Source organism: Microcebus murinus, chromosome 3, assembly GCF_040939455.1.
Source record: "Microcebus murinus isolate Inina chromosome 3, M.murinus_Inina_mat1.0, whole genome shotgun sequence".
Classification (NCBI taxonomy): domain Eukaryota; kingdom Metazoa; phylum Chordata; class Mammalia; order Primates; family Cheirogaleidae; genus Microcebus; species Microcebus murinus.
In genome coordinates, this window is record NC_134106.1 from 70,557,490 (window position 1) to 70,582,655 (window position 25,166).

A 25,166-nucleotide genomic window follows, 5' to 3' on the forward strand; every position below is an offset into this window, starting at 1 on the left:
TTTTTTTTTTTTTTTTTTAGCAGAGACGGGGTCTCGCTCTTGCTCAAGCTGGTCTCAAACTCCTGAGCTCAAACAATCCGCCCGCCTTGGCCTCCCAGAGTGCTAGGATTACAGGCGTGAGCCACCGCGCCCGGCCTGCAGTGGCTCTTAATTGTCTGAAATCACAGGTCCACTTTGAAATTCTAACAGAAACTTCACGACTGCCCGGGACAGGAGAGGAGAGGCCCAGATTTGCATGCAATGGGGGCAGGGCTTTTCTGAGACGCGGAAGCCGGTCTCCAGGACTCCAGTAAAAAAAAAAAAAAAGAAGAAAGGAAGGAAGGAAGGAAGGAAGGAAGGAAGGAAGGAAGGAAGGAAGGAAGGAAGGAAGGAAGGAAGGAAGGAAGGAAGGAAGGAAGGAAGGAAGGAAGGAAGGAAGGAAGGAAGGAAGGAAGGAAGGAAGGAAGGAAGGAAGGAAGGAAGGAAGGAAGGAAGGAAGGAAGGAAGGGAAAGAAAGAAAAGAAAGAAAGAAAGAAAGAAAGAAAGAAAGAAAGAAAGAAAGAAAGAAAGGAAGGAAGGAAGGAAGGAAGGAAGGAAGGAAGGAAGGAAGGAAGGAAGGAAGGAAGGAAGGAAGGAAGGAAGGAAGGAAGGAAGGAAGGAAGGAAGGAAGGAAGGAAAGAAAGAAAGAAAGAAAGAAAGAAAGAAAGAAAGAAAGAAAGAAAGAAAGAAAGAAAGAAAGAAAGAAAGAAAGAAAGAAAGAAAGAAAGAAAGAAACCCTTGCTTTAAAGAGCCAAATTTTTCAAGCTTTGATTCCTCTAACGCTTGGGGCTGAGATGTTTTTGTGAAACTGCTAACTTTTTCCAGTTCTAAGTCTGAGCAGGGGGCTGCTTTCTGGAGTTGACGCTCTCCAGTCTTCAAACGACTCTACGGCTACAGCCCGGCGGCTGTCGCGGGTCCCCCCGGCCAGCCCAGAACGCAGCCACCTGGTCCCGGGTTTTAGGTGCCAGCGCTGCCACCTACTGGCAAAAACGTTCTCCTCCGGCCGTGGGTGGGGCGGGGGAGATGAAGAACTCAAAAGGAAGTAATTACCTAGTATTTCATATTGTTTCCCCTACTCCAAATGATTTATCGACCAATGAATGTGGCGAAAGAGGTGAGGAATAATGTGTCACAAAACATGACTGAATTTGTTTTCTCTTATTGTCTCTTTTATTTCCTTGGTTTTTACTCTTACCTTTATTTTTTTCCTTCAGTTTACTTACTTTTGGATTTACTTTGCTCTTCTATGTCTAGCTTCTTAAAGTGGAGCCTTAAGTCATCGTCTTTAAGCCTTTCTGCTTTTCTAATACAAGCACTTAAAGCTATAAATTTCCCTTTAAGCACTGCGTTAGCTGAATCACTCAAATTTTGAAAAGTTGTATTTCATTATCATTCATTATTTAATTTCTCTGGTGATTGTTTCATTGAGCATGGATTGTTTAGAAGTATGTTGGCCGGGTGCAGTGGCTCACGCCTGTAATCCTAGCACTCTGGGAGGCCAAGGCTGGCAGATTGCTTGAGGTCAGGAATTCAAAACCAGCCTGAGCAAGAGCGAGACCCCGTCTCTACTATAAATAGAAAGAAATTAATTAGCCAACTAATATATATAGAAAAAATTAGCCGGTCATGGTGGCGCATGCCTGTAGTCCCAGGTACTCGGGAGGCTGAGGCAGAAGGATTGCTTGAGCCCAGGAGTTTGAGGTTGCTGTGAGCTAGGCTGACACCTTGGCACTCACTCTAGCCTGGGCAATAAAGTGAGACTCTGTCTCAAAAAAAAAAAAAGAAGTAAAAATGTTGATTAGTTTCCAAATTATGGAGTTTTTCTAGATATCTTATTGTTACTGATTTCTAATCCAATTCTGTTTTTGTTTTGTTTTGTTTTTTTGAGACAGGATCTTGTTCTGTCACCCAGGCTGGAGTGCAGTGCCATGATCATAGCTCACTGCAGCCTCACACTCCTGGGCTCCGGGGATCTACAGGTGCACACCACCACACCTGGCTTTTTTTTTTTTTTTTTTTTCTGCAAAGTCTGTGTTGCTCAGGCTGGTCTGGAACTCCTGGCCTCAAGTGATCTTCCTGCCTTGGCCTCCCGAAGCACTGAGATTACAGGTGTGAGCCACCATTGCCAGACCCAATTCCATTATAATCAAAGAACACACTCCATATGATTTCAATCATTTTAAATTTATTTGGAATTGTTTTACAGCCCAACATATGATCGGATACTGAGTTTGACATGTCTAGTATGTAGATAACTTTGTTTGGCTCTGCCATTGTTTTAAATGAGGCTTCTTGTCTTAGCCAGACCCATCACCAAGTAGGATTTGTTCTGAGAGACACTCAGTGTCCAAACAGTCAGTAGAATCACATCTACTCTACATACGTTGCCTCTGCAGACATTCCTAAGTCCACCATCACTCCACCACGCTGACCCAGACCTGGTGACTGTCCGCTGACAGAGCCTGGTCCACACCTGCCTTCTAAAGATATTTGGGTTGCAGGCCTTTCTGGCTTTCACTTCCTGGTCAAGAAGCAGATGCTGCATGTGTCCCTGACCTCCTCTCTGCCTATCCACAGAATTTCTGTGTCGAGTTCAGCTCCCTGCCTTGAGCATTGTTACTGGACTGCACCTCTGGTGTCCCACTGCCAGAGGCCTGAATGCTTCTGAACCTTACCCTGCTCCTTTCTCTTGCCCCTTCATGTCCAGTCGATACTCCTGGAAACCCTCCTGTCTTAGTCTATTTTGTGCTGCTGTAACAGAATACCATAGACTGGGTGATTTATGAAAAACAAGAATTTATTTCCTTACAGTTCTGGAGGTTGGAAAATCCAAGATCAAGGTGCTAGAATCTGGCCAGGGCCTTCTTGCTGTGGTGTCCCATGGCAGAAAGTGAGAGTGGAGAGAGCAAGAGGTCAAGCTTGAAGCCTCAAGCTTTTTTATAATTGGCATTAATCCATTCATGAGGGTGGAGCCCTTGTGGCCCAAACACCTCCAACTAGGCCCCACCTCCCCACATTGCACTGGGGATTAAGTTTCCAAAACCTGCTTTTGGGAGAATGCATTCAAACCATAGCACCTCCTTGTGTCTAACCTACTCTTAAGTTCTTCCTTTCTACCTCTGCTAATGACTTTCTGAATTTACACAAATTTATAGGCTTGTCCCCTTCATAGCAGTCACCTGAGGAAATTATACTGTGGATACCTTTTTCCTTTTTCCAAAAAATCAGATTTACTCTCAAAAATAAAGATTTCAGAGTATGCAGAGGATTTGCTGTGGTTTCAGCCACACCTTTGTGCCTTCACCCCACTTTTCTCTACTTGGCTTGGCCAACATGCAGCCATCCAAGATCAGAATCACTTAGCACACTCTACAGAGTCCCCAAGGGGGTCAGGACAGCCCAGGTGTGGTAGGCAGGCCCCCTTGATCCTGCCTCCTAATAGTGACTCTTCTGTTTAATACTCTCCCCTTGAGTGTGGGCAGAACCTGAGGCTTGCTTCTAAGCAGTGGAATGTGATAAAGGTCCTGGGATGTCCTGTGATTGCTTGTATGTGACAACATACAAATGAAGTGCCAGCCCGGTGCAGTGGCTCATGCCTGTAATCCTACCACTCTGAGAGGCAAAGGTGGGTGGATTGCTCAAGGTTAGGAGTTCGAGACCAGTCTAAGCAAGAGTGAGACCCTGTCTCTACTAAAAATAGAAAGGAATTAATTGGCCAACTAAAAATATATAGAAAAAATTAGCCAAGCATGGTGGCACATGCCTGTAGTCCCAGCTACTCAGGAGGCTGAGGCAGGAGGATGGCTTGAGCCCAGGAGTTTGAGGTTGCTGTGAGCTAGGCTGATGCCATGGCACTCTAGCCCGGGCAACAGAGTGAGACTTTGTCTTAAAAAAAAAAAAGCATGTAAGTGCCAGTCTTGCTAGCGTCTCTCTCTCCATTGCTGTCTTTGAACAAGCAAGCTGCCATGAGTCCTACATCATGAGATCATGAATTTTACCAACAACCTAGATGAGCTCAGAAACAGATCCCTCCCCAGTTGAGCCTCTGATGAGAACTCAATCCTGGCCAACACCTTGACTGAAGTCTCATAAGACCCAAAGCAGAGGACTCAGTTAAGCTATGTCCACACTCCTGATTCAAAGAAACTGAGATAATAAACATGTGCTGTTTTTTTTTTGTGTTTTTTTTTTTGAGACAGAGTCTCACTTTCTTGCCTAGGCTAGAGTGAGTGCCGTGGCGTCAGCCTAGCTCACAGCAACCTCAAACTCCTGGGCTCAAGCGATCCTCCTGCCTCACCCTCCCGAGTAGCTGGGACTACAGGCACGAGCCACCATGCCTGGCTGATTTTTATATTATATATATTAGTTGGCCAATTAATTTCTTTCTATTTTTATGGTAGAGACGGGGTCTCGCTCAGGCTGGTTTTGAACTCCTGACCTTGAGCAATCCGCCCGCCTCGGCCTCCCAGAGTGCTAGGATTACAGGCGTGAGCCACCGCGCCCGGCCAACATGTGCTGTTTTAAACCACTTAAGTTGGTGGTAATTTGTTACACAGCAATAGATAACTAATATACCAAGTGAAGTAGGGTCCCAAGCACATTCCCAGGAGTTCCAGCATGGCACTCAACCAGCAGGGTGTGTCCTCAGGTGAGCAGCTAAAGACCTAAGCCGAGAGAGAGAGAGAGAGAGAGAGAGAGAGAGAGAGAGAGAGAGAGAGAGAGAGAGAGAGAGAGAGAGAGAGAGAGATGGAAACACCTACTTCCTCCACATCCAGGTCTGCAGGCTCTGTGCATTCCTGGAAGGGGACTAAGTGTTTCCACTCTACCTCAGTAACCCCGTGTGCGCACTGGAATTTCCGAGTAGGAAAGGGTAGTGATTATCCCAAAGCTTCATGTGCTCAGCAAACACACTGTGCATACCAGATTGTGAGAAAGAGAAAACACCACCTGACAGTCAGGAGCTGGCGTGGCTTATCAGCCAGGCCATAGTGTTGCTACGAGCCAGCTGGTACCCGCAGCTAGACCGTGGTGTTCTCTTGTTCAACATAAGCAATTTCACAGAGCATTGGTACCAGGCAAGCCACTGTGTCCGTGATGGATGAAGAAGAAAACAAGACCCCTCCACAATCACATCTCAACACAAACAACACGTGAACATTGGCCAAGCCACAAAAAGGACCAGACAACCCCCTCTCCTGGCTAATGAGTGACTGCTGTTCTTTTACCAATGCCAGATTTTGCCTCCCCTGACTTCCACCCCTTCTAGATGAGATATTGTTTGGGGATGAACTATGTTCCCCCAAAAGTCATGCGTTGAAGCCCTAACCCCCAGCGCCTCAGAATGTGACTATATTTGTAGATAGGGTCATGAAAGACATGATTAAGTTAAAATGAGGCGTTAGGATGGGCCCTAACCTGATCTAACCAGTGTCCTTATAAGAAGGGGAAATTTGGACACACAAAAGACACCAGGGGCACACATGGAGGGACAAGCCCATAAGGACATAGCAAGAAGGTGGTCATCTGCAAGCCAAGGAGAGAGGCCTCAGGAGAAAGGGGACCTGCTAACATCTTGATCTCAGACTTTCAGCCTGTAGAACTGAAAATAAACAGAAAAGAAATTTCTGTTGTTTAAGCCACCCGGTCTGGGGTATTTTTTTATGGCAGCCAGAGTTGACTAATACAGATACTCAGAATCATACCGGCTTTCTGAGAGCACCCAACCCACAGCAAAACCCCACTTCCTTGAACCTTCCCCCAAATCACCTGACAACACAAATTCAAATCCTTTAACAAGCCCTTCTAGCCTCCTCTTACTGAGACGCCCTGCAGCTCTTCAAGGTATGAGGCCATTTGGACACACACAGAGAGAGTTCTTCCCCATCACAAAGAGCAATCAATCCAACCAATTCAGCTTCAAGTGTGTCCCTCGTGATCTTTTTTTTTTTTTTTTTTTTTTTGAGACAGAGTCTCACTCTGTTGCCCAGGCTAGACTGCCATGGTGTCAGCCTAGCTCACAGCAACCTCAAATTCCTGGGCTCAAGCAATTCTGCTGCCTCAGCCTCCTGAGTAGCTGGTACTACAGGCATGCGCCACCATGCCTGGCTAATTTTTTCTATATATTTTTAGTTGGCCAATTAATTTCTTTCTATTTTTAGTAGAGAGGGGGTCTCGCTCTTGCTCAGGCTGGTCTTGAACTCCTGACCTTGAGCGATCCTCCCACCTCGGCCTCCCAGAGTGCTAGGACTATAGGAGTGAGCCACTGCGACCGTTCCATGGTGAGCTTTGACTGTAGGGCACTGGTAACTGTATGTCTACTTGGGGTGACATTGGCCAGTACCCATGCCATCCTTGTGTTGTCACTGGTCTTACATCAGATCTTGCTCAGGGAGAGGGTCTCCTGGTGTTGGCACGTGGTCATCTTCCCCGTGCTCCTCCTCTCCTGCCCCTCCCTGCCCTGCATACCACACAGGCGACACTGCGTGGGGGTAAGTGCTAACTTGGTCCTGGAAGCCTCGTGCAACGCCGGTGCCTACACGAAGGACTCCTGACAGGAAGGGCTTCCTAGTAGGTCAGGGTAAACTGAGGCCTCCCGGGAGAGCACAGGAGGCACAGTGGGTGGTCACTGTGCTGCTGGCGGCAGGCTTCTGCCTTACTGTGCGGAACTGGCGCGAGGAGAGAAAGAGCTGAATTGCTGAAGCCAGGAAGGGTGAAGGAATGAGAGACAAGGAGTCTGAAGACGGCCGTTGGAGGGCAAGAAAGTGGCAATGTTGGCCAGGGGATTTTTATTATGCTTTACTGTTCATGAGTAATGGAAATTTCAGGAAATTTTCAGTAAAATTTAAATTACACACACAAAAGAGACCCCAGGGGCACACATGGAGGGACAACCCCATGAGGACATAGCAAGAAGGTTTTTACGCCCCTTACAATCTGGCATTTGGCTTCAACGTGGGCAGAGGGAAGACAGAAGGCTTCCATAGGGGACCCAGGCACACGCAAGTGACAATGATCTAAATGTGAAACATTTACTGTGAATCTAAAGTAAAGAAAACTATAAACATTTTCTCAAAATGACCTGAATGCTCAGCGAGTTTTTATAAGACAAGTTAGTGATTGTTGAACAAAACCTTCAAAAAGTTCTAACTTGCTACCCAATGCAGATTTGGCATGCACCATTTTTTGTCCTTAAGGGATCCTGCATCCCTTCTAGAAACTGCTTCTTTTTTTTTTCTCTCCCACACTCTTATTAAATACCTGAGAATTTCAGTGCCAAGAGAGGGTTGACAATGACGACTGTGACAGGCATGACCCCGCCCCTGAAACTTCACATCAAGGGCTGTTTGCCCTGGTTGCACATTAGAATGGGGGGGGGGGAGCTGTTAAAACTACCAAAAGCCAGGCCTTGCTCTGGTTGGTTAACTGGGAATCTCTGGGGGGCGCGGCCCCAGCGTCAGCATTTTAAAAGCTGTCCTGTAATTCTAATGTGCAGCCAGGGTGCAGAGACAGACAAAAAGAAAATCAGAAGATGGTAGTATGAGTGCAACAAGGTCCATGACGGCCCATCATTCCAGGGAGCATTTCCCACCAGAATGTTGTCTAAACAGAGACCTAAGATTTGAGCAAGAGGTCACCAGAGAACAGCATTCCAGGGAGAAGGAAAGGCGCAGGCAAATGGCCTAGAGGCATGAGAGAGAGTTCCCTGTGCTCATGGGATTCAGTCCGGTTGCACATGGCCCACGGCAGGTAAGGGTGAGCTAGAGAGATTGCACAAACCAGCAGAGGGCCTGTGGGCAGGGATGAGGAGTTTGGCCCACATCTTGAAGGCATTGCAAAGCCATCAAAGAGTTTTAGGCAGAGGAGTTGTGTAATCAAGTGCACATTTTAGAAAGATAGCCCAGGCTTCAGGGTGGAGGGGAAATTGGAGAAAGCGAAAGAGGAAATGGTGAGGCGAGTGAGGAGAGACGATGGGGACCTGCTCCAGGCTCTGGCAGGGGCAGAATAGGAGCAAAGTGCTATTATGGAAGTAAAATATGCCACACTTAGTGGTAGATTGGATGTAGGGGAGGGGGAGAACAAGAAACTGCACACAATTAGCGCCCAGAAAGGGCCTCCAGCCACACCCTCTGGGCGAAGGGGAAGAAGGAGTCTGAGTCTCACTTCCTCCATGCTCAGGAGCACTTCTAGATCCACCCCAATTCTTTTACCCCAGCCTCCCCCTGAAGTCTCTAGAACTCCCCCTGGCCTTCCTAGACACCCTGCAAGTCTCGCCTGCCCTTAGCAGAGTGTTGCCAGCTCAGGCAGTTTACCTTTGGCCTGAGCACTGTGAAAAGCACTCTGACCCTGGAGGTGGATAGGAACAAGAATCCCATCTTGTCTCTGCCATTTTTCAGCTTTGTGACCTCAGGCAAGTCGTGTAGCATCTCTGAACTATATCTTCTTCATCTGGAAAATGAGAATAAAAATACTTGTCTTGCAGGGATGTTGCAAAAACTAGAACTTATGTAATATATAAGGAGCCAAACAAAATACTGCACAGATCATAAAGAGATGACAAAAAGAAAGGGGGTAGGAGTAGAAGGGAAGGAAAAAGGAGGGGAAGGAAGAGAGAGGGAGAGAAGGAGTAAGACAATAGTTCATAAAGAAATGAAAAAATACTCACTAGCTAACCAAATAAAAACAGATTAATTCTGGAGATGGGTGATGATGGTTGCCCAATAATGTACTTAATGCCCCAAAATTGTACATTTAAAAATAATTAAAATGGTAAATTTTATGTTATATATATTTTACCACAATTTTAAAAAATCAAAATAATTTTCCAAAAGCAAATTAAAACAAGTAGGTGCATTTTCACTTCTCAAATTGGCAAAAACAAAAGCATAGAAATGACCAATAGGAAAGTAAAAGCTTTTTGCAAGGCAATTGGCACTATTTAAAATGTGCATGCCCTTTGACCTAGAAATTCCACCCCAGCAATCTGTCCTAAGGAAATATTGACTCATGTGTGCAAACACACCCATACACACACACACACACACAGAGACCACAGTTGGGGAATCACTGAGCTGGTTCACTGCAGCATTATAACAGTGAAAAGTCTCAAACAATCCTTATAATGGAAAGTTAACAAAAGAAGTAGATCTTTAGGTTCTAGAATGGAGGGACACATGGCAAACTGCCCACTTCTCTAGGGAGGGAGAGGGAGCAGTGTGGGGTGGGGCAGGGAAGGAAAGAAGGCCTTTCAGTTTTTACTTTCTATGCTTTCTATTGTATTTTTTTAAATAACAAGCACATCTTTGAAAATTTATTTAATTTTAATGATTTTTTAAAAACTAGCTGCTTCTTGGGCATGTGTTATGTGGCCAGTCCAGTTGGGAGTGTGCCTTATACTTCAAAGCATAACAATCTACTCATTCTTCCTACTGACTACAGAGCTTCCTACAGCATGGCTTATTTGCCATTTTTCATGATCATAAATAATGCCGCAGGGAAGAGTGCAGTGAAGAAAATCAGTGCTGCAGAAAACATCGGGATTATCATTCTTGTTGTCCTTACCTGTTTGTTATGAGCAGTAGCCCCGAGGCCCCGGCGCTGGCCTAGCTGGTTCTTTCCAACAGGTGCAACCTGCTGCCAGCAGCCCAGCCCATGGTCTCTCTGGCTGGCTGACTGTCATGACCCCCAGCTGGCCCCTGAGACCTCACCAGCCTTTGGCAACTGATACTTTTTATGACAGGGTAAAACAAGCATGGGTGTTCTTTCCCACTTGTTTCATTGCTTGCCAGAGATCCACAGTTTTTGGGGTAGCAAGTTCCTTTTGCCACATGAATAGTGAGCAATATGGGGCCTAGCCTCACAGACCAATGCTAGTAGCGTTAACTAATGGAGGTCTGCCCAGACCCCCACCCATGCAGGCCAGAAGCTGACCTGGCCATGAGGGGGTCAGGGATCTACTTTCCTTCTCCTATGGCTCCTGTGGAACTTCCTTGGTGGGCCCAGAATTCCAGCCCGAAAGGCAGCTTCTCCCCAGACATGCACAGACATGCTTACTCCAAGGAAAGATCTGTCTCTACAAAGGAAAATACGGTCGACAGCCTCCCAGAAATGAAGCATCAATAAAATTATTTTATTTTTTCCAGTTCGTCATTGTATACATATATATATATATATATATATATATATATATATATATATATATATATGGTTTTATTGAAATACATTTTGGGATTCATACTTCATACTTTTTGGAAAATAACTGCCATGGACATGCCAGTCTCTCAATGTCCCCATGTAACAGGAGCCATGCCATGCACAGCCCTTGTTCAGGGAAGCAGAGGTTGGCATAGGAAGGTTAAATTACTTGCCCAGGATCATACATCTAGTAGGTGTCAGATTCAAACTCACACACTCCAACTTTACAGTCCAAACTTTCACCTACTTCCGTGTACTGCCTCTTCTCACTGCCAGCTAGCATTTTAAGAATGTGTGTGTGTGTGTTGGAAAAACACCAATTATAGAATAGTGTATGTTTGAAAAATCCCCATAATTGAATATTCTATTTTTCAAACACACACAAAAGAGAGAAAGCCAGGCGAGGTGGCTCACACCTGTAATCCCAACACTTGGGGAGGCCAAGGAGGGAGGAGCACTTGGGGCCAGGAGTTTGAGACCAGCCTGGGCAATACAGTGAGACCCTGTCTCTACAGAAAATTTAAAAATTAGCTGGGCACTGTGGCATGCACCTGTAATTCCAGCTGCTTGGGAGGTTGAAGCAAGAGGATCCTTGAGGCCAGAAGTTTGAGGCTTCTGTGAGCTATGATGGAGCCACTGCACTCCAGCCTGGGTGACAGACCCCATTTCAAAAAAAAACAAAAAGAAGAAGAAGAAAAAGAAAAAAGAGACAAGAGAAGAGTATAAGTATGTATATACCACCCAGCTTTTTTTATTTTTTGAAACAGAGTCTTGCTCTGGTCACCCTGGCTAAAGTTCCATGGTGTCAGCCTAGCTCACAGCAAGCTCAAACTCCTGGGCTCAAGTGATCCTCCAAGTAGTTGGGACTACAGGCAAGTACCACCACACCCAGCTAATTTAGTAGAAACAGGACTCACTCTTGCTCAGGCTGGGTTTGAACTCCCAACCTCAAGCGATCCTCCTGCCTCAGCCTCCCGGAGTGCTTGGATGACAGACATGAGCCACCGCACCTGGATTACCACCCAGCTTTTGAAGGACATAGTAACAGCTCCAGAACTAGGGTTCAATGGAACACAGTTTGGGCTAGGTCAGTGTGAATGGTTTCTCCAGAATTTGGTGAGAAGAACATGGTAAGGGCAATCCAGAAGACAGCAGACCAGAGGCCCAGAGAGAGCAGAGACAGCGTTTAGGGAAATCGGAGGGGTCAGGAAAGCAGGGGAGGGAGGGAGAAACTCAGAGCTCCTGGGGGCCACTGGCAGCAGTCCAGTTGCAGTCCTAAAGCATGCTCACCCAGAATGCTCTGGGATGGCACTGGGAGGCACTGCTCAGATGCCCCTTCCAGGGAGGACTTGTCCCCCCTGGCCAGGAATGTGGTGTCAGCCCCTGCAGCATTGAGAGCCACCTCCCCTTCCAGTCTCAGCCCACCTCAGCCCATCTTAGCCCATCTTGGGACAAATCTAACTTCAGAGGCCCCCTGGGGTGTTGGGGTGCTGAAGCCATCATTAAGCCTTCCTCACAGCCCTCTTCCTTCCTCCCCTTCATTAGGACTTAATCCAAGGGAGCTCCTTAATAAACATCTTGCAAGCTAAACCTGTCTCAGAGTTTGCTTCCAGAGAAATCCAACCTGCCACACCCCCTTTTGTTTAAGGGAGCTCAAGTGAGTCTTTGTTCCTTCCAATCTAAAGAGTGTAATTAACACAGTCACCCAGTGAGTCACCATATTGGGGCTGTGACGACTGCTATACCGTACCTTCTTCCTAGAAATCATACAGACATCAGGACCAGAGGATGGCAAAACAAATAGGAGAGACTTTTAAATTGTAAACAGTAGTTGGGGGTGGGGGGAAGAGGTCAAAGTTTACACACTGAGACCCATATTTAGAAAAAAAAATGCAGCTTGCTTTATTTCTCCATCAGCTCCTGGGTGCCCAACCTAGCAGACCCGCAGTGGGTGAGCCAATTAAAGGAGACTCAGCCTCTTCCTGTTCGAAGTAGTCTTCTTGGGCTTCATTCAGTCTCCCTGGAGGGTTCCTTCTGTCTGGGGGGTTCCTTCTGTCTCCTTCACCCCAGGGAGGGCTCAGGCCGAGGGCTGACCTGCCTCAGGGTCGTCAGGGAGAGAAGCAGCTCCTGGCTCTTGTCCTCTCGCCATTCTGCTGCGGAGGCTTCTGCAGCTTGCTCACCTCAGGGCCTGCTTTCTTGGCAGAATCAATTTTTTGTGACAGATTCTCACTCTGTTACCTGGGCTAGAGTGCCATGGCATCAGCCTAGCTCACAGCAACCTCAAACTCCTGGGCTCAAGCAATCTTTCTGCCTCAGCCTCCCAAGTAGCTGGGACTACAGGCATGTGCCACCATGCCCGGCTGATTTTTTCTATATATTTTTAGTTGGCCAATTAATTTCTTTCTATTTTTTAATAGAGACTGGGTCTCACTCTTGCTCAGGCTGGTCTCAAACTCCTGACCTTGAGCTCTCCTCCTGCCTTGGCTTCCCAGAATGCTAGGATTAGCCACCAGGCCCAGCCGTGGGGGTCCACTTGAAGACTCAGCCTTCCTCTTTACCTCCCTGACTATGCAAATTACCCAAGATCTGACTGCCACTTTCCTTAAATCCCTGGCTTGGGTAGCCTTCCCTGGGGCCATCTTTATAGAGACAGTTCACCCTTGAAGTGGTGAGGCCACTACCCCCGCAAACTTACCCTCAGGAAGCTTCTCTGTTTCCCCTCTGGGGTAGTCTGTATTATCTTAATAGCCGAAGCCAAAATTCCACTGAGGAAACTCCACTGAGGAAATGAACTATCTTTGGGGAAATATCTCCATTAGTTGTCTGTGGCAGAAGGGAGACCCCAAAACCTCCTTTCAGCAAGAACCAAGGTAGCAAAGAACAAGTGCACTGCCCTGCTGGAGAGAAGGAGGGGAGTTGGTATTTCTGGAAGGGAAGATATAAGAGAGGAAGTAGGGAATCAGAGAGGAGGAGAAGATAGTGAGACAGTGTGAGTTTGGGGCTACCTGGGAGAAGCTCAGGTGCAGGCGGCGTCCCCCATGGCACAAGGATATGTCATTAAAAATATGTTTGCACCTCCCTTAATCCATAAATCTCTGATAAAAAGTGTGCACCACACGTCAGCCTTACATAGCTGCTTCAAAATGAAACAAGGCCAAGGGCTCTCTACCATGTTTAGAGGTGCATTAATGTGGAGACATAAAAATTCACAGAGGGCTGGGCAGGTGGCTCACGCCTGTAATCCTAGCACTCTGGGAGGCAGAGGTGGGTGAATCATTTGAGCTCAGGAGTTCGAGACTAGCCTGAGCAAGAGCGAGGCCCCTGTTTCTACTAAAAATAGAAAGAAATTAGCTGGACAACTAAAAATATATAGAAAAAGTTAGCTGGGCATGGTGGCGCATGCCTGTAGTCCCAGCTGCTCAGGAGGCTGAGGCAGGAGGATCTCCTGAGCCCAGGAGTTTGAGGTTGCTGTGAGCTAGGCTGACGACGCCACGGCACTCTATCCCGGGCTACAGAGTGAGACTCTGTCTTAAAAAAAAATCATAGAGATCAGAAATAACCATAAGAATAGAATATGCCTGAAAATTCAGAGAAATCATGGGAAAGCATCAAACAGGAGTTGGAATCATTCTTAGCTAGAGCGTGGTCAGACTCCACCGAATGGCTGAGTTACTCATAAAATTTCAGAAACGTCTACCTTGTGAAGGTGAAAGGAGAATTTGGGTGTTAAAGGGATGATTTCTGAACAATAAATGCTAAGTCACTGAGGAAGTGGTCCCACTATAGCAGGGTTTGAACTGCTGGTCACAGCCAATTAGTGGGCAATAAAATCAAATTGGCAGGTTACAATCAGCATTCTTAATGAAACAATAAAATGAAAAGAAATAGCTCAACCGCCAGCCATTAGGGAAATGCAAATTAAAGCCGTGATGAGACATCACTCTGTGCCTATTAGTACAACTAAAATTATAACAAAACAGTGACAATACAAAATACTGCTGAGGTTGCTAATAAACTGGATCTCTTAATCATTGCTGGTGGGAATATAAAATTATACAGGCATTCCGCAAAATTGTTTGGCATTTTCTTATAAAACTAAGCATACACTTGCCATATGATCCAACAATCAACCCCCTTGGGCATTTATCCCAGAGAAATTAAAACTTCTGTCCACACACAAAAAATGTACACAGATGTTCATTTACTTTTAATGCAGCTTTATTTTTATTTTTTTTTTCAAGATAACAGGCAGGATGAAAATTGCAGCTTTATTTTTAATATCCCAAATCTGAAACAACTAAAATGCCCTTCAATAGGTGGTGCATCCAAACCATGGAATACTAAGAAATAAAAATGAATGAACTATTGATACACTCAACAACTTGGAAGAATCTCAAAGGCATTATGCTTAGTGGGGAAAGTCAATCTCAAAAGGATGCATACTGCATGATTCCATTTGTATAACATTCTTGAAATGACAAAATTTTAGAGGTGGAGAACAACTTAGTGGTTGCCAGGGGTTACAGGTGGGGGTGTATGGGACTATAAAGAGATAGCAGGAGTGACTCCTTGTGTGGTGATGGAATAAATCTGAAACTGCATTATGATGGTGGTTATACAACTGTATACATGTGATAAAAATGCACAGAACTATACACACACACACACACACACACACACACAAATGAGTAAAAGCTGGAGAAATCTGGAAAATGTCTACAGACCGCACCAATGTCCCTCTCTTGTTTTTGATATTGCATTACAGTTATGTAAAATGTTACCACTGGGGAAAGTTGAGAGCAGGATACAGGGGATCTCAGTATACTATCTTTGCAACTTCCTGTGAATCTATCATCATTTCTGAATTTTAAAAAAAATTTTTTTTTTTTGAGACAGAGTCTCGCTTTGTTGCCCAGGCTAGAGTGAGTGCCGTGGCGTCAGCCTAGCTCACAGCAACCTCAAACTCCTGGGCACAAGCAATCCTCCTGCCTCAGCCTCCCACATAGCTGGGACTACAGGCACACACCACCATGCCCAGCTAATTTTTTCTATATAGTTTTGTTTGTTCGTTTATTTGCTTGAGACAGTCTCACTCTGTTGCCTGGGCTAGAGTGCCGTGGCATCAGCCTAGCTAGCTCACAGCAACCTCAAACTCCTGGGCTCAAGCAATCCTGCTGCCTCAGCCTCCTGAGTAGCTGTTACTACAGGCATGTGCTACCGTGCCTAGCTAATTTTTTTCTATATATTTTCTTTTTAGTTGTCCAATTAATTTATTTCTATTTATAGTAGAGATGGGGGTCTTGCTCTTGCTCAGGCTGGTTTCGAACTCCTGACCTTGAGCGATCCACCTGCCTCAACCTCCCAGAGTGCTAGGATTACAGGCATGAGCCACCACACCTGGCCATTTTAGAATAAAAAAAAATTTTGAAATGAAAAGGAATAGAATAGAAGGTCATAGTTCCTCATGCACAATAAGGGTGAGTATTGTTCTGGTGAAAATTTTGTTTCATTTGTGTGTGCTCAAGTGAGTACTGGGCCACTATATAAAATGTACTTATTGTACTTCTTGGTGGTGGTCTCTCAGGTCAAAAACAGTTTAAAAACCACAGCTCTGCGGCAAGCTCAGCTGCCTCAAAGACATAGGGGCCAGGTGGACCATGGGAAGAAGTAAAATAGTCCTTGTTTGTAAAGACTGTCACTCATCTTTCCCATACACAAAGTTCTTACTATGATAGGTTTTGCAGTGATATAAGTATCCTTCACTTCCACAAATAAATATGCTTTTTATTTATTTTCTGGAATCATATAGCACTCCTGATCTATCTTTTCTCCTCACTTTTTTTTCACCTTTTTCTTTATTGTGGTAAAATATACATAGCATAAGATTTACCATTTTAACCATTTTTAAGTGTACAGTTCAGTGACATTAAGTACCTTCATATTGTTAGGCAACCATCGAGATTATTCATCTCTAGAACTTTTTCATCATCTCATACTGAAATTCTGTACCACTGACAAGAATTCTCCATTCTCCCTTCTCCCCAACCACTGGCAACCACTGTTCTACTTTCTGTTTCTGTGTATGTTCTCTTACTCTTGAGAATGAATTGGTTTATCTATTGCTAAATAAAAAATTATCCAAAAACTTAGCAGCATAAAACAACATAGATTTATTATCTCACAGTTTCTGGTTCAGGGTCTCTCATGAGGTTGCATTCGACGTGATGGCCAGGACTGCAGTCATCTGAAGGCTCATCTGGGGCTGGAGGACCCACTTCTTAGCTTCCTTATGTCATTGGCAGACTTTGGCTGCTCACTGGCTGTTAGCCAGAGACTCCATTTCCTCCCCACGTGAGCCTCTCTGTAGGGCTTCTCAGAGCGTCGCAACTGGCTTCCCCCAGGGTGAGAAATCTGAGGGACAGATGGATAGAGCCAGGCACCAAAATGGAAATTATAGTCTTTTATGATTTAAATTTGGCAACAGCATGCTATCATCTCTGCCCTGTGCCATTGGACACACAGAGGACCCCTGGCACAGTATAGAGAAGGAACTATACAAGGATGGGAACAGGGGGCCATCTCACAGTTTCGCTCCCACAGAGACTGAGGAACAAGAAATATTCTGTGCTATAAGCCGAACACCAGCACAAATATAATAAACGGCAACTGACACAGGTTTCCAAGCTGGAAAAACATTAGGGAAGGTGGTGAATCCAGTAGAGCGAAGAGGACATGACCCATTTCAAGGGGGCAACTGCTGATCATGATGTTGCCACGAGAAAATATACACCCAGTGCTACTAGATCTTCACTATGCAACTCTTCCAATGCTTGAGGATTGGCTGAAGCTCTTTGTTAAATTTAATGTGGCCAAATCAAATACACTTGCCAGCTGAGTGCAGCTGCTAGTCTGCACACTCCGCTGCAAGGGCTGGGCAACAGTCACACGGTGGTGGAGAGCTCAGGCTCTGCAGACAACCAGACCTGGATTCAGGTCCCAGCAATGCCAACGACAGCTGTGTGACCCTGACCAAGCCTCAGACTCCTACACTGTAAAGCAGAGATGATAAAAATAGTGCCATTTCGCACTATTTTGGTAAGGATTAAGTGACATAATACATGTACAGTCCTTAGTGCAGGATCTGAGAACACAGTAACTGCTCAATAATGTGACTTGCTGTCATTATCGCTATTCTAGCAGCAGAGATGAAAAACGAAACTGTAATATTCTCACTCGCACTGTGGCTGTTAGCCACTTAGGTTACCGAAGCAACTGCCAAAGTTTATTTAGGAGATAACCCACACATCTACTGAGCAGGGCAATCTCTGCAGGGGCTGAATGTCAAAGTCCCACTTTACTTCCTTCACAATTTTGTCTTGGAGGAGCCCTTAAACCATGACCTATAGAAAACAACAACAACCAAAAAAATACCTCAGCATTTTGATGATATGGAAAACATAGAGGTTACTTGCTGATTTCTTTACTTCCTGTGCCTCCTTTGTGTGACAGTCACACAATTATTTTCAGGTTGGCAAAACTGGCACCAAAGGGAGGCTGTTTCACAAATGGACAAGCAGCAAAAGGAAGACGAGGAGGTCATCTAGGGAGACATGTCACTCACTGTGAGCTTACTCTGGCCCAAGCTATGATCGTATCTGTAACCGTCCAAACACTTCACTACCCACTTCTCATTGAATGAGAGGAAACTCATCGCCTCCCCCATAGTAGCTCACTCCATTTTGATCAGGAAGTGAAAGCATTTGTTCAACAAATAGTGATTGAGTGAGCACTTCCTGTATGTCAGACAGTGCATTTGGTACTGGGGATACAATGATGAATGAGACAGATGATGTCTCCCATTTCCAATTGCAGAACATAGACAATAAACAAAGAAATGAGTATGTAACATGGTTGGTTATATATTGGTTAGAGATGGATTCTATGAAGAAAAATGAAATACGGTAAAAAGCTAGAGAATGATAAGGGTGTAGCTCTATACTGGTGGCCAAGGAGGGTTCTCTAAGGAGACAGACACGTAAGCAGGTTCCTGAATGAAGGAAGCAGGTGCACAATGTGAATATTTAGACTGAGAAGAGCATTAGCAAGGACAAAGGCCCTAAGGCAGCAGTGAACTGCTTCCTTATAATCAAAGGAAATCCGGACTGGACTCTTTCTTCCTAGCCATACAGCCACAAATCCCAGTGCCACTTGAGAGTTTAATCACGTTAATCATGTCTCCCTGTACGTGTAGGCTTGGTGTGAGGGCCAAAAAGGCCACACTTCTATCTCTATCAGGTTCACCTCTTCATATTTTGTTCATGTCTCTGGATTACTGGATCCAGCTGGTTTTGGAGCTTACAGGGATTCGTCCTTGGTAATCAGCATTCTATCTACATCCCCATTCCAATCTGATAAAAATGTCAAGCTGGACAAGTCTGAGGAATGAACCCCCTGGCAAATCTTCAAAGGCTTCCCTCTGATCGTATCACCAGGTTGAGTCATCAAGACTCTCTTAGGTCCCTCTTATCAGCTCTACATTTTCCAGGGCATCCTTCTCAGCAAAGAAGATGGAAATGTAATTGGAGTCTAGTGGCTCAGCTTTTTCTATACCATCTGTGAACAGTAGAAAATCTGTTCCAAGCAGCAGGCTGACATGCTGTCACATATAAATGACAGCCCAAGTCATATGTAAACAAAAGGCATGACCATGAACATTGCTGATCGACTCTGAGTCATTCATCTACTACACCAGACTTGGAACTCGAGAGTCTCATTATACCCTCTACCACCAGAACACTGCCGGATATTTCATGGACATTTAATAAACATTTATTGAATAAGTATATGTGTGAGTGTTATGGAAAATATTTAGGAAACATCCCCAATGGGATCTGAAACCCTGGGCCACCAGGTTATGATTTTTCTGTCTCGTGGTATTCCAGTTATCTAATGCTGTGTAACAAAAAATCCTGAAACTTAGTGTCCTAAAATAACTGCAACATTTATCTTGCTCATGAGCCTGCAATTTGGGTAGGAACAGCTTGTTTCTGTTCCACTCAGCATCAGCCAGGGCAGTTTGAAGATTTGAAGGCTCATTCACTTGCCCAGACAGTGGCTGATGTTGGCTGTTAGCTCCGATCTCAGCTAAGGCTGTAGCTGGAATGCCTAAGCATGGCCTTTCCTTGTAAATGTGTAGTTTCCTCAGTCCTGGGGGGCCTGAGAGAAAGTCAGGCAGAACTATGTGGTCTTTTATGACCTAGCTTCAAAATTCACAAAGCATCCTTTCTTCCACATTTTATTCATTAGAAGAAAGTCACTAAGGCCAGTCTTTACTCAAGAAATGGTGGGGCTGGGGCTCACGCCTGTAATCCTAGCTCTCTGGGAGGCCGAGGTCAGGAGTTCGAAACCAGCCTGAGCAAGAACGAGACCCCGTCTCTACTATAAATAGAAAGAAATTAATTGGCCAACTAATATATATACAAAAAATTAGCCGGGCATGGTGGCACATGCCTGTAGTCCCAGCTACTTGGGAGGCTGAGGCAGGAGGATTGCTTGAGCCAGGAGTTTGAGGTTGCTGTGAGCTCGGCTGACGCCACGGCACTCACTCTAGCCTGGGCAACAAAGCGAGACTCTGTCCCAAAAAAAAAAAAATGGTGGAACGTGCCAAACAATATGCAGATGTGTTAAAACCACTGCCATAGAGATGGACCACAGGTCTGCACTAAGAATAAGGAATGACTGCAAGTCCACTTACAGCACCTTTGTTAAGGAATCCTTTATTCTGTCTCCAAACATGTGTCCCCATAGCTATAGTTAAAAGAAATAGATTCCTTTGTTCTCTAAATTAAAAGGAAGTTGGGGCCGGGCGAGGTGGCTCACGCCTGTAACCCTAGCACTCTGGGAGGCCGAGGTGGGCGGATTGCTTGAGGTCAGGAGTTCGAAAACAACCTGAGCAAGAGCGAGACTCTGTCTCTACTATAAATAGAAAGAAATTAATTGGCCAACTAATATATATAGAAAAAATTAGGCGGGCATGGTGGCGCATGCCTGTAGTCCCAGCTACTTGGGACAATTGAATATTCCCATGCCCAGGCCAAAGGTGAGGCCCAGGAAGGTAGTATCTGGATAATGTTTGGCATTGCATCTGAAAATGAATCAAGTGCCAGTGAAACCCTCTGAAGGATTGCTGCCTCCGGATGGCGGGATGTTTTCATGTTCAAGTTCAGCAGACCCTTCAGCAGTGTATGGCAGGGACTGTTCCAAGTCACCCAACCCTGATTTCTTTGTCTCCTAGGCACAGCTAGACTACATTTCCCAGCCTCCCTTACATTAGGTGAGAACATGTGCCTGAGTCTTGGCCAAAGAAATAAGGGCAGAAGTAATGGAGACTACTTCCAAACCTGGTCCATAAAAACTCTAGTGTGGGCCCGGCGCGGTGGCTCATGCCTGTAATCCTAGCACTCTGGGAGGCCAAGGAGGGCGGATTGCTCAAGGTTGGGAGTTCGAACCAGCCTGAGTGATACCCTGTCTCTACTAAAAATAGAAAGAAATTAATTGACCAGCTAAAAATATATATACAAAAGAAAAAAATTAGCCGGGCCTGGTGGCGCATGCCTGTAGTCCCTGCTACTCGGGAGGCTGAGGCAGCAGGATTGCTTGAGCACAGGAGTTTGAGGTTGCTGTGAGTAGGCTGATGCCACGGCACTCACTCTAGCCTGAGCAAAAAAGTGAGACTCTGTCTCAAAAAAAACACACAAAAAACACTCTAGTGTGGTCCTCTATCCTCTCCTCTTTCCCCATCTACTGGCTGGATAATGTGGACTTCTAGGACCTAGGGGAGGGCAGAGTGACAAGAGAAAAGGGGCCCAACTGGGTGCCCAAGTCACTACATGGAAGAGAGCTGCCTGACCAGGAACATCAGTGTAGAATATTGCTGCATGAGTAGAAAATAAACTTTTATTGTATTAAGCCACCTTGGAAGCTGTTCTGCATTTATTTGCCTGCCCTAACTGTGAAGCTTAATTCTCTTTCAGGAAATGTTCATTCCTCTTCTTCTACCATCTACTTCCCCACTCCCCTGGTGGGCTTGGCCAATGACATGTTAGCAGACATGACATGCTATGACATGCTTTTATTCTTCAACATTTCTACACTTTCTTGCACTCCAGCCCTCTGGCTGTTTTGCCAGCACCTGGAGAAGAGGCCAGAGGATGAGACACAGGTGGAGCAAATCCAGAAGTGACCCACACTTTGGAGCCAAGCCCAGCCTTGCCCAGCCCCGCCCCGCCCAGCACCATCCGACCTGCCCATATATGAACAAGAATAAATCATTATTTTAAGCCCCTGACTTTTGGGGTGGTTTTTTACGTAGCACATTGTGGCAGCAGTTGACTGATAACACTAACAAAGTTTGTGTGTGGCATTCTAATGGGGCTGTCATATTAAGGATCCACTTGATGCCTGTTCTTTATCTCATTTACGTTTAAGCCAAAGCTATTTTACAGATAAAGAAACTGAGGTGCAGGAAAAGACTTGCCCAAGGTCACACAATTTGATAGAGCAAATGTGTAAGCCTAAGTTTTCTTCCCCCTGTTCCAAATACACTGACGGAGTGTGAGAAAAGCAAATAAAATTAGGAGGGGACTGGACAGAATGTAGGACATTTCCACCAAATCCCACTTAAACAGAGCTTGGCAATACTCCTCCACACTTGACAAAGGAAAGTTCAGGACAAATAAAAGAATGATCAGCTTCATCCTCTGGGCTGTTAATTTGTGGAACTTCTTGTCTAAAGGCTGAAAGCACAACTTTTCTAAGAACGATTTGAATAACTGCATTATACTACTTCTATAATGGGTTGATAAAAGAAACAAAAAACGTTTGTGGGCATATGGGCCTCTATTATATTTTCAAGGTTAACTTCAAGGAGGAAAATCGCACCGCTGATACAGCGTTCCTAGGAGCCCTGGGAGAGAGGGAACATCGCGAGCCCTCCGGGACTCCCCGCTCCCACGCCGCCCTTTACACAATGCTTCCAAACAGCATTTAGGGAGCACCCCCACGCCAAGGCTCCCGCAGCCACTGCCCAGATCCGGAAAGGGGGACGACAATGAGAGGACGACTGGCCCCCAACCTGAGCGAAGAGCACTGGAAACCTATTTGTGCGCCCCCCCCCCCGCCCCGCTTCGCCTCTGGGGCCCTGGGCTCAGATTCTTCTAGTGCGAGACGCAGGAAGGACTCAGACTCCCCAAGGAGAGGAAAAGAGGGACAAAGGCGAGAAACGTGGGGGCGACACAGGTGGGGTGTCTCCTACGACCAAGGACTGCTGCAGAGCGTGCGTGCACGCCCGCACATCCTCTCCCACAACTACACGCTGCGTACACACACTCGAAACCACGCACCCCTCCCCCTCCGGCCTCCACACCCTTTCTGCGGGGCTGAGCGGCAGATTCCCGGAGACAGGGAAATGCAGCCAAAAAGAAACCCCGGGGGCCTGGCGCCCACCCAAGCGGCGCCTGCAGCCCCCACGCCGGGACACGGAGAGCCGGAGGCGCGGGGCGCGGGAGGAGCCGCGCCCAACCTGGCTGGCAGCCCCGGGGAGACCGCGCCGGGGCGACGAGCCGCCCGCGCCACCCCCGCCCCTCCGGTGCCAGCGCCGCCCCCGCTGCGGCGGGTGAGGGGCGGGGCGGGGCGCGGCGTATATAAGGCGAGGGGCGGGCGCCGCTCTTTTGTCTCTTGCTGCAGCAACTCGAGTGGGAGCACCAGGAGCCGGGCTCGGAGCGGGACGCCAGGGTGAGCGGGCGCTAGGGGGTGGGGGTGGGGTGCACCCGGCCGGGGTGGGGTCGGAGCTGGTGCATCCGGCGGGCGCGCCGCGGCCGCAACAGGCGCCCTTCCCCGACGGGACGTCGGGCGGGCGACCACGCCCTGGGGCTTCGGAGCGGGGTGTGGGGCGCGCCCAGATCCTCGGCCTCGGGGCTGCCGGGAGCGCCCGGGCGCGAGTGCCACGTCGAGAGGCGTCGGCCGAGCGCGGAGCGGGACGCTCGCTCCAGCCCCGGGCCGACCGCCTCGGCTTGCCCACTAGGACTGTTTTAAGAAAATGGCAGACAAACCGGACATGGGAGAAATCGCCAGCTTCGATAAGGCCAAGCTGAAGAAGACGGAGACGCAGGAGAAGAACACCCTGCCGACCAAAGAGAGTGAGTGTGCCCCCGCCTGCCGGGCCCCCGCCCAGCCCCTCACCCTGCCCTGCCCTTGCAAACCCACCCACACCCGGCCATGCCACACTGTCAGTTACACAAAGCGCCCCGTCCCTCCCCAGCCCCAAGCTTCTCTCTTAATCCCCGACTTCGTGGGTGCCTCGATTGGGGGGTTGCAAGGTGGCCTCACCCTCCCGTGACCGCTTCCCGCTCTCCACAGCCATTGAGCAGGAGAAGCGGAGTGAAATTTCCTAAGAGCTTGGAGGATTCCCTATCCCCGTCATCTTCGAGACCCCAGTCGTGATGTGGAGGAAGAGCCACCTGCAAGATGGACACGAGCCACAAGCTGCACTGTGAACCCGGGCACTCCGCGCCTGTTCCACCGGCCCGTGGGTCTTTGAGGGGACCCCTAATCGGACTGCCAAATTCTCCGGTTTGCCCTGGGATATTATAGAAAATTGTTTGTATGATTAATAAAAATAAAACACACCTCGTGGCACGGCTGGCGTGGTCTGAGTCTCTTAGTTGAGTATGCGTGGGCAGTGCCGCTGCAGCAAAGCCCCGCTCGTGGGAGCCCGTTCCTGCCGCAGGAGGGAGGAGGGGGGTCGCAGAATGGGCTGGCCCTGCTTCTCCATAAGAATTCATGGCTTTACTAGCTTCTTAGCTCTTGCTCTTAATGCAATCCATGTAAAATGTAAGCCAACTTTGTCTCCTGCAAGCTGTTTGGGGAAAAGCAGGGTTTGGTTTTGATAAGCTTTTGGAGCCCAGCTGGTTTCCCTCTCGCCTTCTCATAGCTGATTTGCAGCAGAAGAGATCAGTGATCTAAAGTCTGGGAAGAAAAGGAGGAAAGACAATCTGGAATGTTGGAAATTGGGTGAGGTCAGAAAGTCCAGAAGGCTTTCTTCTGGAGCTTAAAAAAAGAGGCGTTAGAACAAAAACAAAGGCAGCATCTAGGGAAACACCAGCGGGAACTTGGGAACTAGATGAACCCACACTAGAACTTGGTGGGGGGCAGGGGGAGGAACTGAGAGCCTAGCTTTTTGTCTTTTAACCCTCGCTCAGAACCTCTCACAGAAGCATTGGCCATTAGAGGGAGTACAGTGCTGTGCTCAGCAGGAAGGGTGGGAACGTTAAGGGGGGGTTGGCACTGGCAGCCGAGCCCCATGGGGTCACACCCCTGGACCCACAGGGAAGGGGTGGCACCAGCCCAGAGGGGCCTGGAGCTTGGAGCTGCAAGGCATTCAGGAGCAGAAGAAATTGGCTTATCATTCCAGGGGTGGAGATTTCTTTAAGGAGGGCGAAAAGGATGACACATTGCTTGGTGATTTGTTTCTCATTTTTGCCTGGCCCCAAGGGGCTAGGCACTGGGCGAGGGCAGTTAATTCAAATGAGGTACCATCCCTGTCCACGAGGAATTTCAAATCTAGTGAGATAGGCAGCCACAGCAGACCACAGTCGAGACACCCAGACCAAGGAAGCCCATAGAAAGTGATGCCCAAAGACATTCCTCAGCTCATATCTGCACCTCCTTCCTGGTACCTAGACACGTGCTCACCTTCCTGGGTGGATCGAACGTAGGATTCCTATTGTTGATATTGGTGACTCCCACAGTAGCCAGCACATAGTAGACACTCAGTGAGTGTTTATTGAATTGTAACTGAAGTATCACCCGGCTTCACCTGCTCCCTCTTGGCCCTGCTAAAGCTCAGCTGCCACCCGTTGCCCTCCCCCTTTGTCTTGTTGATTCCAGTGTCCACTGAT

At 47.2% G+C, this 25,166-nt stretch overlaps 1 protein-coding gene across 1 annotated transcript; it reads left to right on the forward strand.

Annotated features, from left to right (window-relative positions):
* The first annotated feature begins 22,845 nt into the window (after positions 1 to 22,845).
* TMSB10 (thymosin beta 10) lies at positions 22,846 to 23,909 on the forward strand. The gene is made up of 3 exons (XM_020286227.2): positions 22,846 to 23,001; positions 23,291 to 23,405; positions 23,626 to 23,909. The coding sequence occupies exons 2-3, from the start codon at positions 23,306 to 23,308 to the stop codon at positions 23,658 to 23,660; spliced, it is 135 nt and encodes a 44-aa protein (XP_020141816.1). The 5' UTR covers positions 22,846 to 23,001; positions 23,291 to 23,305; the 3' UTR covers positions 23,661 to 23,909.
* Positions 23,910 to 25,166: the final 1,257 nt, after the last annotated feature.